This window comes from Aptenodytes forsteri, unplaced genomic scaffold, assembly GCF_000699145.1.
Source record: "Aptenodytes forsteri isolate BGI_AS27 unplaced genomic scaffold, ASM69914v1 Scaffold265, whole genome shotgun sequence".
Taxonomy (NCBI): Eukaryota; Metazoa; Chordata; class Aves; order Sphenisciformes; family Spheniscidae; genus Aptenodytes; species Aptenodytes forsteri.
Window position 1 is genome coordinate 299,304 of NW_008796175.1, and position 13,815 is coordinate 313,118.

General features: G+C 40.7%; 1 protein-coding gene across 1 annotated transcript; it reads right to left on the minus strand.

Moving 5' to 3' along the window:
* BRS3 (bombesin receptor subtype 3) lies at nucleotides 1-4,488 on the minus strand. Its single transcript, XM_009287565.1, has 3 exons — nucleotides 4,058-4,488; nucleotides 985-1,336; nucleotides 1-408 (listed from the first exon to the last, which is right to left on the minus strand). The coding sequence occupies exons 1-3, from the start codon at nucleotides 4,486-4,488 to the stop codon at nucleotides 1-3; spliced, it is 1,191 nt and encodes a 396-aa protein (XP_009285840.1).
* Nucleotides 4,489-13,815: the final 9,327 nt, after the last annotated feature.

A 13,815-nucleotide genomic window follows, 5' to 3' on the forward strand; every position in this document is an offset into this window, starting at 1 on the left:
CTAAACGCTTTCCTCTTCTTTTGTGATACTATAATCTGTGAGCAGTGTAACACTGATTTCTGAGCCGTGCGTGCTGCCTGTGACTGACAGGGCTCTGGTAGGTGTGTTACTGTGGGTAGCACTGGGAGGCTTCGTACGAAATTTTGCCTTGCAGCACGAGACTTGCTTTTTAAAATGTTGCCGGAAACTTTTACTCAGCCAATAAAGAGCAAAAGGATTGACGCAGGAATTGCTGAAGGCCAAGGCACGGGAAAAAATAGTAGCTATCAGATGAAAGGTGGAAGCATCTACAGAAGCATGGTATGTAAAAGAGCGGTATAGGTAGAGGATGTGGTTAGGCAGCCAGCAAAAGGCAAACAAAGCAACAAGCACCAGCACTGTTTTGGCAACTCTCTTGCGGGATTCAATCTACGAGAAAATAATGCATATCTGGTATTAATAGCAATGAGGAACACATTTATGTAGTTGGTGCTGATTTTCAAAGGGGTCTAAAAGTCTAAATGCATTAGTGACCAAAAAAGCAAAATGGAAAAAAAAAACCCAAGAAATCAACAGAAAAATAAATCTATTTCATGATTTTTTTAACAAAATAATTCCAGTGCAGAGCACATTCCCTTTCCATTACAAATCACGTGGCAATCTCATCTAGACTAGGATTTAAAAGTACAGTAGTTAATGTGTCAACTCACGTGGATGAGGTCTCAGTGTTTCAATTCAACGTTTTAACTCCTGAGTTTAACAGGGTCATAATAAAGCAAAACAAACCCCATCCCTCTTTAGGAGAGCATGCACACTCACAATTAAGTTAATGAGTCGCGAGCATGTGCTTAAGTGCGTAGCTGAATTTGGATTGCCGATAATGGGCTGAGTTTATGGAGCCTTTGACTCTATTATCAGGTAAAGGTTTTGCACTCAAGAATTCAGACTTAATCAGCATGATAGGTTTTGGAAAATTGGACACTGTAGTGCTTGATCACAGCTTACCTGCTTACGGGCATGACCATGTTCTTCTGCTGGCATGTTGGATGTACTTTTATATAAAGTTCTGGCAATAAGAAAATAGTAGACAGAAATGACAGCTAAGGGTACAATATAGAACACTAAGAAGCAAACGAGGGAGTGAGCTTCCTGCAGGATCTTCTCAGATACAGGATAGGGGGCACATGCCTCAAAAGTTACATTTTTCTCAGGATTGCTGAAAGAATACAAATCTGAAAAAACAGCCTCTGGGATAGCAAATATCATGGAGACGATCCAAACACAGCCAGCTTTACAGCAGGTCTTCAGGAGCGCATCCGAAGTCTGCAGTTCCAAGGGTTTAACGATGGCTCTGTACCTAAAACCAACCAACATCATTGTCAGAACAAATACAGAAATAATGCAAGCACTGGCAATGCAGACTTCCTGAGGATAAAGCCGTCTCTGTTCTCGCTAAACTAAGGGTGGTAGAATCATCTTGGGAATGAAAACGGATACTAGCTTTTTGTAATTAAGATGGAAATGTAAAAGTTAATTTTAAGCATGTATTTTATTGAATTGGCTGGCAGGACTTGTCATGAAAGCCTTCCTAAGTAAAGATGACTTCTACTGTTTGGATTAGGATCAGTAAGGGCAATCATCTCTCCTATTTTTATGGCGCTGCCTAGAAAGGTAAATGAGGGAATTAGTATGCAAAACCGGTAACGGTATGAAACAGGTTAACTATTTTATAACTACATGAAACCAAGCATGTACACCCCTCCTTTCTTCCATGTTCTTAAGATCCCAGCTGAGTGCAGTGATCTGACTCAAAATAACGCTCCAGTATTCATTCATATTTACAAACCAGGAGCTAACACTGCTGTTGATTCATGGCGGTGATTCTGCAGCATGTGGACTGAGTCAGACATACGAGAAAAATCTGGGTAAATCTATAGATGCGTGAAAATCTGTGTGGAAATGGGACATGGAAAAAAGACCAACTGTCACGAAGGTGGATGAAGCACAGGAAACAATATACCCTGCTCCCAAAGTATCAGGGACTCTTGATGATGCAGAAAGAAGAGACCCCTCCAGGGGGGCATAAGACTGGCATGAAAGGAAAGGCAGTGAAAAAGGATCCGGAGGATAAGACAGCTTAGTTACACCATTTTGCACAACCTGAGATCTGGTCTTTTTCTCCTCTAGGCAAATTTAAATAGAAAACTGCAAGCTGGACTGCTATTTGTCAAACAAATACCATTTTTACCGACTTCGAGCTCTTCTAGCATACTGGAACATGATAGTCTGGCATTGCGCACATGACTGATGTTCTGAGCTTTCTCAGCAAGTTTACCATATAGTTACCTTGTGAAAATGTAGCATGGAGTATTTACCTAACAGCTACCATGAAGAATTAAATACAGAAGCAAGTGTCTAAATCATAGAATCATAGAACAGCTGGGGTTGGAAGGGACATTTAAAGGTCAGCTAGTCCATGTTGGATTCTGAATTGACGTCGTAAAGGACCAAGACCTTGGAGCTATGATAGATAGTTCAGTGAAAACACCAGCTTAATATTCAGCAGTAGTAAAAAAACCACACCAAACCCTAAAAAAACAACAAAAAAGCAAAATGTTAGGAATTATTAGGAAAACAATGGAGAGCAAAAGAGGCTATTGTGCAATTATCTGTACTTCTGGTTCATGCAACTCTTGAACACCATGTGCTGCTCTGCACATCCTAACTAAAAAAAAAAAAAGCATACTAAGGATGGAATATCACATGAATAGCCTGGAGAGATGGATAGGAATCACTCTCTCTTCTGGCACAAGAGCCAGGGCCATCAAATGAAGCCATGCGCAAAGCAAAAAAAAGGAGTTGTTTACGGAACAGGCAGTAAAAGTCATTGCTAAACAAGTTCAAGAGGCTGAACAAGGATCTGGAAGAGAAATCCATTGAGGTTATTAAATAGACAGAAGCCACATCTGCTCAGGAGGTCATCTGAAGGCTTAGGGTATAAGTGTAGTGTTGGATAGTGGTTTTTATTCTTCCTATGTGTCTTTTCTTGTCCGTATACTACCACTGCTGGAGGCTGTTATTGGCCTACATGGACCCTGGATCTGACCCCGTGTGGCCGTTCCTGTGTTGGCTGATTTTTTCTGGAGTACAGTAGCAGTAGCATTGCTTAAATTCTGGACGCATGAACTACTTGCTCTTACATACAATCCACAATTGCTGGCATACAAGATGAAAATCTTTTTCTCTCTTAATACTAAAATTCATTTTGGGTTTTTCTGCTCCTTGACATGCTCATGCTGATTGAACTGAAATCTCATCTTGGTTTTGTTCGTTTGGGAAAGAGGTGCCTGGAAAACTGATCGTTCAGCAACTCCTGACAGCAGTCAGATGGGAGCACTGATCCCTGCTGACAGTGCTGTCGTCAGAACCTGAGTTTAATTGCAGGACCTCTGGGCTAAAGTATTTCTGGAAAAGATAGAAGAACTCTAAGAGGAAATAGTCAAATTGTGTCATGTCACACTAAGCACTTACCAAGCTGAAAATTACGATAGTATTGCAGTAACCATCAAATCATGAGTCAGTCATTTGTCCCCCAGTCTGTTCTGTGTTTTCTTTCGGCTTTTTACCCCACATGCCAATCTTTTACGTTCTAGGATTTTAGAGCCTCACTGAGTGCATAGGACAAAGGATTTCCACTCAGTCTTTTTCACAGTTTTCTTTTTCATCTTCCCTGACTACTTTAGTGCACCACTAGATAGCACCAATATACTGTCTTTTCCCTGCCTTAAGCAATTTCCCTTTTCTGGGCAACTGATAAAAAACCCCTGTACTGTACATCAAGCGAATAAAAGGTCAAAAGACTTAAAGAGTCTTTCTCACTTCACCCCATTAAAAAGAACTACTCCAATTTTTCTAACACACATTTTAAAATTAGACGGGAGAGTGGTTGGTTGGGGTTTTTTTTTTAGTCTATTACAGTGTGCCATTTAATATTGTGCAAAATGATCATTTCTGCTCTTTTATTCATTTCTAACCACACCTGCGGTATCTCCTGGCAAATCAGTCACATCAGACCCACCTGTCAGCACTGAGAACAGTCAGGGTAAACACTGATACTCCAACTGAGGTTAACTGGATAAAAGACAGCAGCTTGCACCCAATTCTTCCGAAGAGCCAGGTATCCACAATGTAACGTGTTGCATCTACAGGCACGCAAGTTAATAAAAGCAGTAGGTCTCCAAATGCCAGGCTGGTGATGAAGATGTTTGGAACCGTCTGCATTGATTTAATCTTGAAAAAGACTTTGATGAGTATAGCATTTCCAAGGAGACCCACTGAAATGATCACAGCATATGTAACATAAATTGTGCACAGTATTTCTAATCCTGGAAAGGAGTCTTCGGTCCATTTTTCGTTTGTGGTTTCATTATCAATGATTGATTTCAGTTCTGTACCATTTGTAGATGCGCACAAAGTCTGATTAGCTGGATGCAAGTATACTTGAGACATTTCTTTAACCGTTTCTTCTCCCCAGGCTGAACTTAAATTGATCAAAAAATGGTTTAATATTTAGCTTGCAGCATATCAGCAAGGTCAATAGAAAGGTACAGATGTGTCTCTGAAATTAAGATTCCCGTTGCACATTAACTACTTTCATCCCCTTCTGGGTCTCAAAACATGCCTAGGAGAAATGCACACGGATCTTGTTCTGAACTGTGTAGGAGGTGGAGAATTTTTTTATTGGCTTTTCAGCTAGTGGAGCAGAGAGGGAGGAGGAAAAAAGAGAAAAGGGGTTTCTTTAAAGATATTAGCTGAAATGATGGTTTTTTTCTTGGAGGTATCTGCCAAGTAAATATTGTATTGTAATTCCTGTAGCATTAGGGTTTGCATATTACCTAGCAAATGTTTGTTAATATTTTTTTCAAAATATTCTAAAAAGGAAATAAAATGAAAACCTGGAACAGTTTTCTCAACAGTATAAGCATAGAATATGCTAATTTGACACAAAACTCTACAGTATGCCTTAACGGCAGATAAAATATCTCAGAATATAGATAGCATTTGCTGTAAAAGCCACAGAGACAGCCTGTGCTTGTCTATGCTCTGATTAGTCTTTCTATCACAGAAATGCAGTGACCTTCCAAAAGGCAATATAAAATCGAAATTTATGGCCATAATCCTACTAACACTTGCATCAAAGCTTGGGTTTGTCCCTTGAAGCAGTCCCATTGCCATCAAAACCACAACTTACGCTGAAGTTCGAACAGGCTTATAGATTGTTGCTGTACGGAAGCCCATTATCTTGCAATAATCCATGTATTTATTTGCTTTGGATGGTACAACTGATAATTCAGATCTTCTGGGAGAAAAATAACTTTTCATGATGCTATCTCAATCAAACATGTCAGAACTATGAGTTTTCTTATCTTTAGATTAGTCAACAGACAAATCTTTAACTTTGCTCTGTGATGAACTCCTGATTAACTTTAATGTAAACTAAGGTACAAGGAATGTGACCTATGGAGTTAAGTCTCCTGAAATTAAGAAAGCCACGATCTAATTTCTAATTGAAATCTTGGCTAATTAATTCCACTAATTAAATAGTGGAAGTGGAAAAGATATCAAAGGACTGAGCTTTATGCCTTGAAAATGGAGATCAGTAGCTGGAGTATTTTTGCCTCCAGATTGTTCTTCAGCTGTGACGTTCGAGTGGAGAAGGTACCCTGCTCAAATCACAAAAGCAGTCTTATAGCCAAGTCCCTTTATCTTTACCTGCACACACACAGACACACAAAATCAAGGTTGTTTCATTTACTCAGAAAAACTCCTCTAAGTACTACGCATGAAAAGTCTAATTGTCCCTCTCCCAATCCCAATCCTTGCAAACACAACTATGCCATAGGTATCAGGTGGTGATAGACCAGATGGTAGATGGTAGATCAGAGAAGACCAGTGCTGTGGCCAGGTGGAAGAAGGAGTCACAGATACAAAAAGGATGCATGGGTTAAAAATCCCAATTACGTTTTTTGAAAGTGCTTTTAGAAGAGTTCTTGTCACGATCAACCGTAATATATCCTTTTATGCAGGCACAGTATGTAGGTTGCTCACAGATTTAGGTGCCTTTGAGGATGCCCGATTATGTTGTCCACCCACACTGGCGTTGTACTGTGCATTATAGCTAATATAGAGTTCGGCAACTGTAGCAGATTGTGACATCTTAATGTCAGGTAGTTACATAAAATGTTTAGATTTCCTGTACAGGAGAGGTAAGGCATCACCAAACATTGGGAACTAATTGCTCTCCACCAAGTGTTGAATACTCAAGGGCGGCATCTGAATGAAACGTCAGGTGTTTAGCTGAAACTGGAATTTAGCTGAAAGAAACTTGTTACTTGCCTTGAATTGCACTAGAGGTTGGTTGATGCACCGAAGTTCAGCTAGCAGCCTAGATCCCAACCTCTTACAGTCCCAGAGCTTTCAGAGCCATCCGAGAGATTAGGGCTGGCAATGTGAAATCTGAGGCTCGGTTTATTCTGTCACTCGATCATTTTGTACGGCAGGATAGAAGACCTGAACTGATATCCCTCTGTGTAAGAGATGATCCAGAGGACTGGAGACTTCTGAGCCATGAGATGCTCCCAGCAGTTGGTTTGGGGGATGATTCAGGTATGAAGGGAAAGGTGACAGACCTCCCAACCCATATTTAAACCTCTTGAGGACACCAACATGTGCCACAGGTGAAAGCAACCCTGGAAAGCAGCAAGGGCTTAAAATTCTGTTGACTCCTGGTACTTCATGTGCTGTTTATTCCAAACTGGACCTGAATTCATATATCTGAACCTGAATGCTCAGTCTGATGCTTCACACTTTAGAAGCTCGCATTACCTGGAAACAGACGCATTTTTCCTGCTCTCTCTCTAATAGGCCACAGTGTATTTGTCTAACCCAGCTCACAGCAACATTAAATTCTACTTGGTTTTCTCTTTCTACTGAGAGATTGTATTTTTCCCAGCTTTCTGCCTCCTTGGGGGAATCTGGCAGAAGGAAACTCCTTCGTTTCCTACAATTCTTCCTACTGTCCTTGTATTACTGCAGGTTTCAGCTAGTCGGCCAGGTTCTCTCCTTATAGAGCGTAAGATACTGTCTTGGTTGATCGTTAGGAGACGAAAAATATTATCTTGAAAAAGCACACAAAATAACATTCTCTAGACCCAAGGAAATTCAAGAAGGCTGAAGGACAGATCGTAAACATCAAATGCGCAATTTGTTTATGATGGTAGAATTTCAGTGTTTCTGTTCATCAGTTTTGTGTGCCCTTCATTGGTGTCACTGGTAGAAACCGGGCAGGAGAAAACACACCACGTTTTTAACACAGATTCTGATAGCTTTCAGTTGTGCAAATCCAGCAGAAAAGGAAGAGAATGGCTTCATTATTCCAAATAGTAAACAACTCTAAGGCATTATTTTAGAGCTCTGTCTTCTGGTGAAGAGAAAAGCAATTTGGGTAATTCTGGCTATTGTTTAAAATACCAGAAAACACACAAAACATTTGCAGAAAATGAATCTTCCTTTTGAACTCCATGCTGAAAAAAAAACCCAAATAAAAAACTCAAGAGTATATCATTTAGCTGTATTTTTAATGCAAATTTTCTGTTTTAATGCAGTGTGACTGCTGACTTCAGTCATTTCCATGTGCTGCGTAGTGTCACCCACTCAGAAAAATCTCTTTCAGAACAATTTGCTCTGCACCAAGCCAAAATATGGAGAAAACAGCCAAAATCTTAACTCCCATTAAAGAAACTGATTTTCCAAAATTGAAGTTATTTTGCGTAGCGCATTTTTATTATTTTAGTATACATTGGTCATGCAAAGTTGATATTTATTTATACAAATACGCCAAAATCCTTTGTAGCTAGAGTGCTAGGAACACAAAACTGATACACAGTGAACTACAGCTATATTAGCCGGCCTGGTTTTTTTTAGGATGATTGTAACTCACTTTCTTAGGTCATTATTTGTATCATTTCTGCATAGAACTGTTTAGTTGTCTTAATTCTTCTTTTATGTCTCAAACTAATTTTCGACCCTTGCTTTAATTGCCTCTCCTAGCAATTTCGCCATCTGTTTATTGCTGGCTGATGTATCTCTCTGTCTCTCCGCTGAGCGAACTGACGTTTATGTTCTTCGGGTGTTAACGGCAGAGAGATACCGAACAGCTTGTCTATCCTGGTCCTGAATTTTGGTAGACTCTGTTGTGGCATCCTCTCTTATAAAAGGCTTTTCTCAGATTAAGATCCCTCCTACACATGAGCCTGAGTGCTGTCCGTGTGCCCAGGCTCTTCGGCACAGAGCAGGACTCTGCCGTTGGGTCACCACAGGCACATTCCTCTCACTCCTCCCTGGAGGCAGAAAACTGATTTGAAGTCTAGCAGTCTGCCCCTATCAACGTAAATCGTTCCCTTCCAGCAAATCTCAATAGCTTTTCTTTTGGGTCGTCTTCTTTTGACATAAAGGTGAAGGAAGGCTTTTTGCTCCTCCATCAAGAAGTCCTAACCTGGCGCCCTTTAACAACTCGAGCTTACAAGCTAGGGTCTGCAGTTATAACTAGAATTATGTTAGCTGAAATATCTTTTTCTTCCTAGTGTTTTACGAACTGGCTTTGCCACCTTTGTTTTGGGAAGAGGAGCCCCTGCTGTAGAGACAGCAGTCTCTCAGGGATGGGCACGCGTAATTGCCTTATTTCTGACTTGCATCTGTGTTGCAGCTTCAGTGTTTTCTCTTTAAATTGAAATTGCCAATAGCATGACAAATAATGGCAAGATGAGGGGACAAAGAGTATCATAACTCGCATCAATAGTAAGATGAAGTTTTTATCTGACAGTCATTTGATGGGCTGTATGACTTGTGTGACTGTTCCCAATCCATTTTCTAGTGTTCAGCCAGGCAAGTATTAAATGGGAAAGCCTGTATGCGCACCCGGAGTGAGCATCAATGTCAGAGACGGCGGTCCATGTTTAGAGCAAATTACTAACACACCTGGGGCTGTTTCCAGTTCTCTGTCCTACTGCAAGAACGGGAATGAGTCATTTCCGTGCACTACATCTGAGTCCCTCCCTAAGCAGAGAGAACATCACCTCCCCATCTCGCCAGGCACCCAGTTCGGAGCTGCCAGTGTCAGGCAGTGGGGAGGGAGGTTGCGTAAGGCACTGCCCATGCTGGATTTCTTCACTTGTGAGCACAAGAGCTTGGTTTCAGTGTCTATCAGTCTGATGATTTTCACCACTAAATGGGAACATCTTCTCTATCCTGTATTTTGAGTTTTGACCATTCCCCAGTGTCCTCAGCACTTGGAGACAAAACAACTACTGAGCTATTAAAAAGGAAAATAGCTTTTTAGGACACTTGAGTGACAATTTACTTGGCTGTGTCACGTTCATAGCAGAGTGTAACTATTCATTGTTGAAGACTAACCGTTTAGGAGAAAAATACACTGGGTTATTACTGGGTGTATCTCCCTATCACCTGTGTGGAGCTGATTCTACACCAAGGGCAGAGGGAGCTGTGCGCTCAGGGCATCAAATCCTGCAGCAATGTTTGATTGGAACTGCGTCCCTGTTTTCTGGAACTGAAGATGAGCTATCTAGTTACACTTTCAAATACCACAAGACTTACCAGCATGTCTAGGAGCAAAAATAATGCCGTCCCAGCCCTCGGTGTTACAAAGGTGAGATGGAAAGTCAGTTCGGATGCGCTGTCAGGAGCAGCATTCAGTGATACAGCAATAAGACGGGTATCTTCTTGGTTAAAATCTAAGAAAACAGCTCCTGGTTTTGTTACAATGTCTAAATGCAGACTATTCAGTGGAGTTAGTAGGGCTCAGTCCGCCTGTGACGGGATCTCAAATGCTCCCATTAATCAGTGGCTCCAAATACCTTTTATCTTGTTTCTCCATTTTTTCTTGTTTTCCCTTCCAGCCTCCTTTTCCAAGAGTTTCCTCAGCCAGTTTCAGTGTGGGAATGGCCGGTGAAATACTGGTGTCATTTCTCAGAAAAGAGAGAAAAATAAACACTGGAATGTATCCTTGAATTTCTTCCGTTACAGAAGCAATCAGGCAATGAAATAATAAAGCAAGCATAATTCTTTTGGGCATCCTTGAAACTCTCAATGATACATTTAATTTAGAACCATTAGAGTGCCATTACATGCTAAATACTTTCTGATACCTAAAAGCACAGAGTATTGTGCATTAAGACTTAACAATCATCTTACACAATAGGTAATTATCTTCCCAGTGTTTTGATTTTTAATCTCAAATCGTTTCCCATAATGACAATTCTTTCGTTGTCCCAATAATAACTGCCTGCTAAATTTAGAAAGAATTCTACATCTTGGCTGTTAATATATGCCTATATTGCTAACCACTACTGTAGATACAGAAGTTGTCAGAAGAAAACTTAAACAAGCTGTACTGACCTTTAACTGTCATCCAATGTAATATTTTCTATCACGTGGTTATCAAAGTGATCTACATACATTGAGCTAGAGGCAGCTTTAGCCACTAGTCCATGCGGAGACATAAAAAGCCTCCAGGGACCCCTGAGTGAGCTGCCTAGACCGTGGATCTGCATCCAGACTTAGTTGGTACCAAGGGTGGTGGAGTTTTGTGCCGGTCTAAATAGCACGATGGGAGTGGGGAGGGTTTTGCCCGAGTCACCACAGCTGCTGCAGTGATTTTACTATCATTTTTTATTTCTTTTGCATCGTCTAACCTATTGTTAACAACCCACTGTGATCTGACATCAAGTAATTGTCTTCATAGATAAATGTACTTTCAGAAATCCTTCTTTCATTGGTTTAAAATAGAGCACGCATTTCCCGGTGTATGTATCACTAAAAATAAGCGGTCTAGGAGTAAATGAGAATGACTTAGAAATCGAAGGAGCTTTTGGCTGGCTGCTTTCTCAGAGAGCGAGCAGAGTCAACTGAGACAGTCAAAACCGCGGGGCGGAGGGTGCGTTTGTACGGGCAACGCAGCGCTGCCCCGCAGGTCACGTTCAAGCCAGAGCTGCAGAAGCTGTTCCCATCACTTAAAATTATTAGGATGTGAATCACAAGCGCATAGCAATTTTTTATTAGATTTGTCTTTGTGCATGTCCTCTCCCTGTGAAAACCATGAACGCACGATTCTGTGACAGAATGTCAGCGTAGATACGGTGGAGAAGAGCAAACGTAATGGTGCCGGCGCGGAAGATATTATTTCAGCCCAAAGAAAATTACACATCTTCATTCCGGCTGACAACCTAAACAATGCCACGCTTGAAACATAAATGATACACTGTTTAGCTGGAAAAGCCATTAGGCATATCATGGAGAGTGGAAGCGAGCTAACCGCCTTCCCAGAACAAATAGCGCTTTGCATTTCACATAAGCAAGTTGACAGGTTTTTAAAATTTTACTTCCAGATTTTGCCTCTCAAATAGGAAAAAAAAAAAAAAAATCAATAGCAAGAATGGAGAACTGACATCGCTCCACGCCGTGCAGCTTGCTCTTCTTCCCACTGTTACACCTCCAAAGCAGGAAACACGCTGACGGATCTGCCCAAGAAATGGCATTTCCAGCCATTTCTCAGCAGCCTGAGAAGTCTTACGTATTCCAGCACTTTTCTCACTGCTTGTCCAGCTTTTATCCAAATCTTTGCTGCTCCTATTCATTTAATAATGCTATGAGGGCGTTTAGCAAAAACTTTAGAAAATCAAGATACATTTCGTCTTTTATCAGGAATGAAATAAAACAATTACGGTACGCAGGAGTCAAGGCCAGTCTCATGTTGTTCTCATATTGATCCTCTTTTGCTGCCTTTTTATTTTAAATTAGAGTAAAAGAAAATCGAGTTGGGAGGACTTTCAACAGGTGTTCCAGTCCATCCTTTGCCCTAAGGCAAAATCAACTTTACTTATACCAATTCTGGCAGATATTTGTCTTATCACTATGAGTGTTTTTTAAGACCTGCAATGATGGCAATTCCATGTGCACTCTAGACCACTTATTCCTTAAAATTAGAAATTGTTACCTAATGTCTAGTCTAAATTTAAGCCCATTACCTATAGTGTATGCAGAAAGAATTACTGCACAAAGGAGGACAGTGAGGATCAAAGGGTGGTAGAGAAGGAAACAGGGCCAGACTATCCATCCACCTAGACTTACCCACATCATGGCAGGGACAAACTGATGTAAAAGGGACTCAGGGGAGGACTAAAGCTCCAGTTCCTCCGAAGACCTCCGCAGCCTCCTTCCTTACCCTCACAGGACCCTCCTGGGGTGTGAAGCAGCCAGGTTAGGGGTGCAAAGGGAGTCAGGCACAGCTTTAGCGCGCAGCACTATGGCAGAGCATGTCCTGCTTCTCATTGCAAAGCAGGGAAAACCTATATTCAGCAGCAGATTGTGGAACAAAGTTTAACTAATGAAAATAAAGAATACAAGCAGAGAATGATAGTTCAAGGATCCAACATATCGAACTGTATTTTATATTAAATTTCTTTCTCATTGAAAGCAATTTCAAGTTACAAACAAGTGGGTATGAGGTGAAACTTGTTTGCATGTTCTTAATGCTAATGTTTCTCCCAGAAAGCCAAGGAACTGAAGGTGATCTGTCTAATTTCAAGTAGGCTGGCTGTAGCTACTGTACATTGAAATAGTCATCTTTTTCCATTAATTGCTGTGTGGGAGTTATTCACAGAATGAAAGAACCTTTTGTATCTGCTATCGTACGTACCAGCTCTAAGACATCGCTCCATTATAGTTTTTTTACTTCTCTGTCATCGCTACAGGTTAGTATTTTACTGTATTAGCAATCATCAAAAAAACTGTACTTGAATGATGCAGAAAAAGGCATTCAAAACCGAAACTGGGATTCGATTGAGCAGGCAAGTTACCGATTCAAACACATTTGTTGAAAGAAAGCCCCTCTTCAGTAGGAGAGGAAAGTTAAGTCTCTCTTGCGATGTTACGAAATGCAGTTTACCTCCTGCTGTATTCACAGCAAAGTATGACTAAAGGGTGAACTCAATCGCAGCCTCCGAAGATGGTAGGATTTTATCTGCTATTGGTCTGGTTTTTTGCAGGAGAGGTAATCTGAAACCTTTATTGTACACATGGATATCCATTAGGGGTGGGAATTTCAGCTTTTCTTGTTTCCACATTCCATTTGAAGGTACTGGGCAACATTTTCAAACATTTAAACACGCATGTACATCTCTTTAGAGATCTAAATCCAAGCAGTGCCAGCACGTCTGAAAATCAAAACATACAACTGAAAGGAACTTCTTGGAAAGCTGAGTCCAATTTCTTAATGTATAAGTTGATCAAATTCTATCTCAGAAAAAGTAAGGAAAGATACTGATTGAGGAGCCTAGACATCCATGCCTGATACAGTCAGCTAACAGGCTCAAAAATATGACTTGAAACTCAGTATTATGGATATTAGGTTCTGAGGATAAGTATCAGATGAAGAAGGGAGCAGAGGGACGGCAGGAGGGTGTAAAGAGGAAAAAAAAAAGAGGACAGACTATGAGAAGGGCTAATGATGAAGCAGAGACTGTTTCCAGTCTCTGTTTAACATGAGGGCTAATCTTGGAAACACAGAGGGACCAAATCCTTATGCGGTCAGTACTGCCACTCCACTAAAGCCTAGAGAGTTGAATCGTGGGACGTTTTAGCTCTATAATTGTGTTCAGAGTGATAACTGTACACTAAAAGTAATTACTTAGATCAATGTTTATTTCTACATGCCACAAAAGAGAATCATCATTAGATAATCAGAAGGAAACAAATTCAGTA

What these genes read in the sequence shown, in the direction of transcription:
- BRS3 (XM_009287565.1), bottom strand. Translation starts at nt 4,488, where the DNA reads ATGTCTCAAGTATACTTGCATCCAGCTAATCAGACTTTGTGCGCATCT. An exon ending in ACTGTTCTCAGTGCTGACAG is followed by an intron (nt 1,337 to 4,057) that starts GTGGGTCTGATG and finishes GGTTGGTTTTAG; the next exon opens with GTACAGAGCCATCGTTAAAC. An exon ending in ATGGTCATGCCCGTAAGCAG is followed by an intron (nt 409 to 984) that starts GTAAGCTGTGAT and finishes ATTTTCTCGTAG; the next exon opens with ATTGAATCCCGCAAGAGAGT.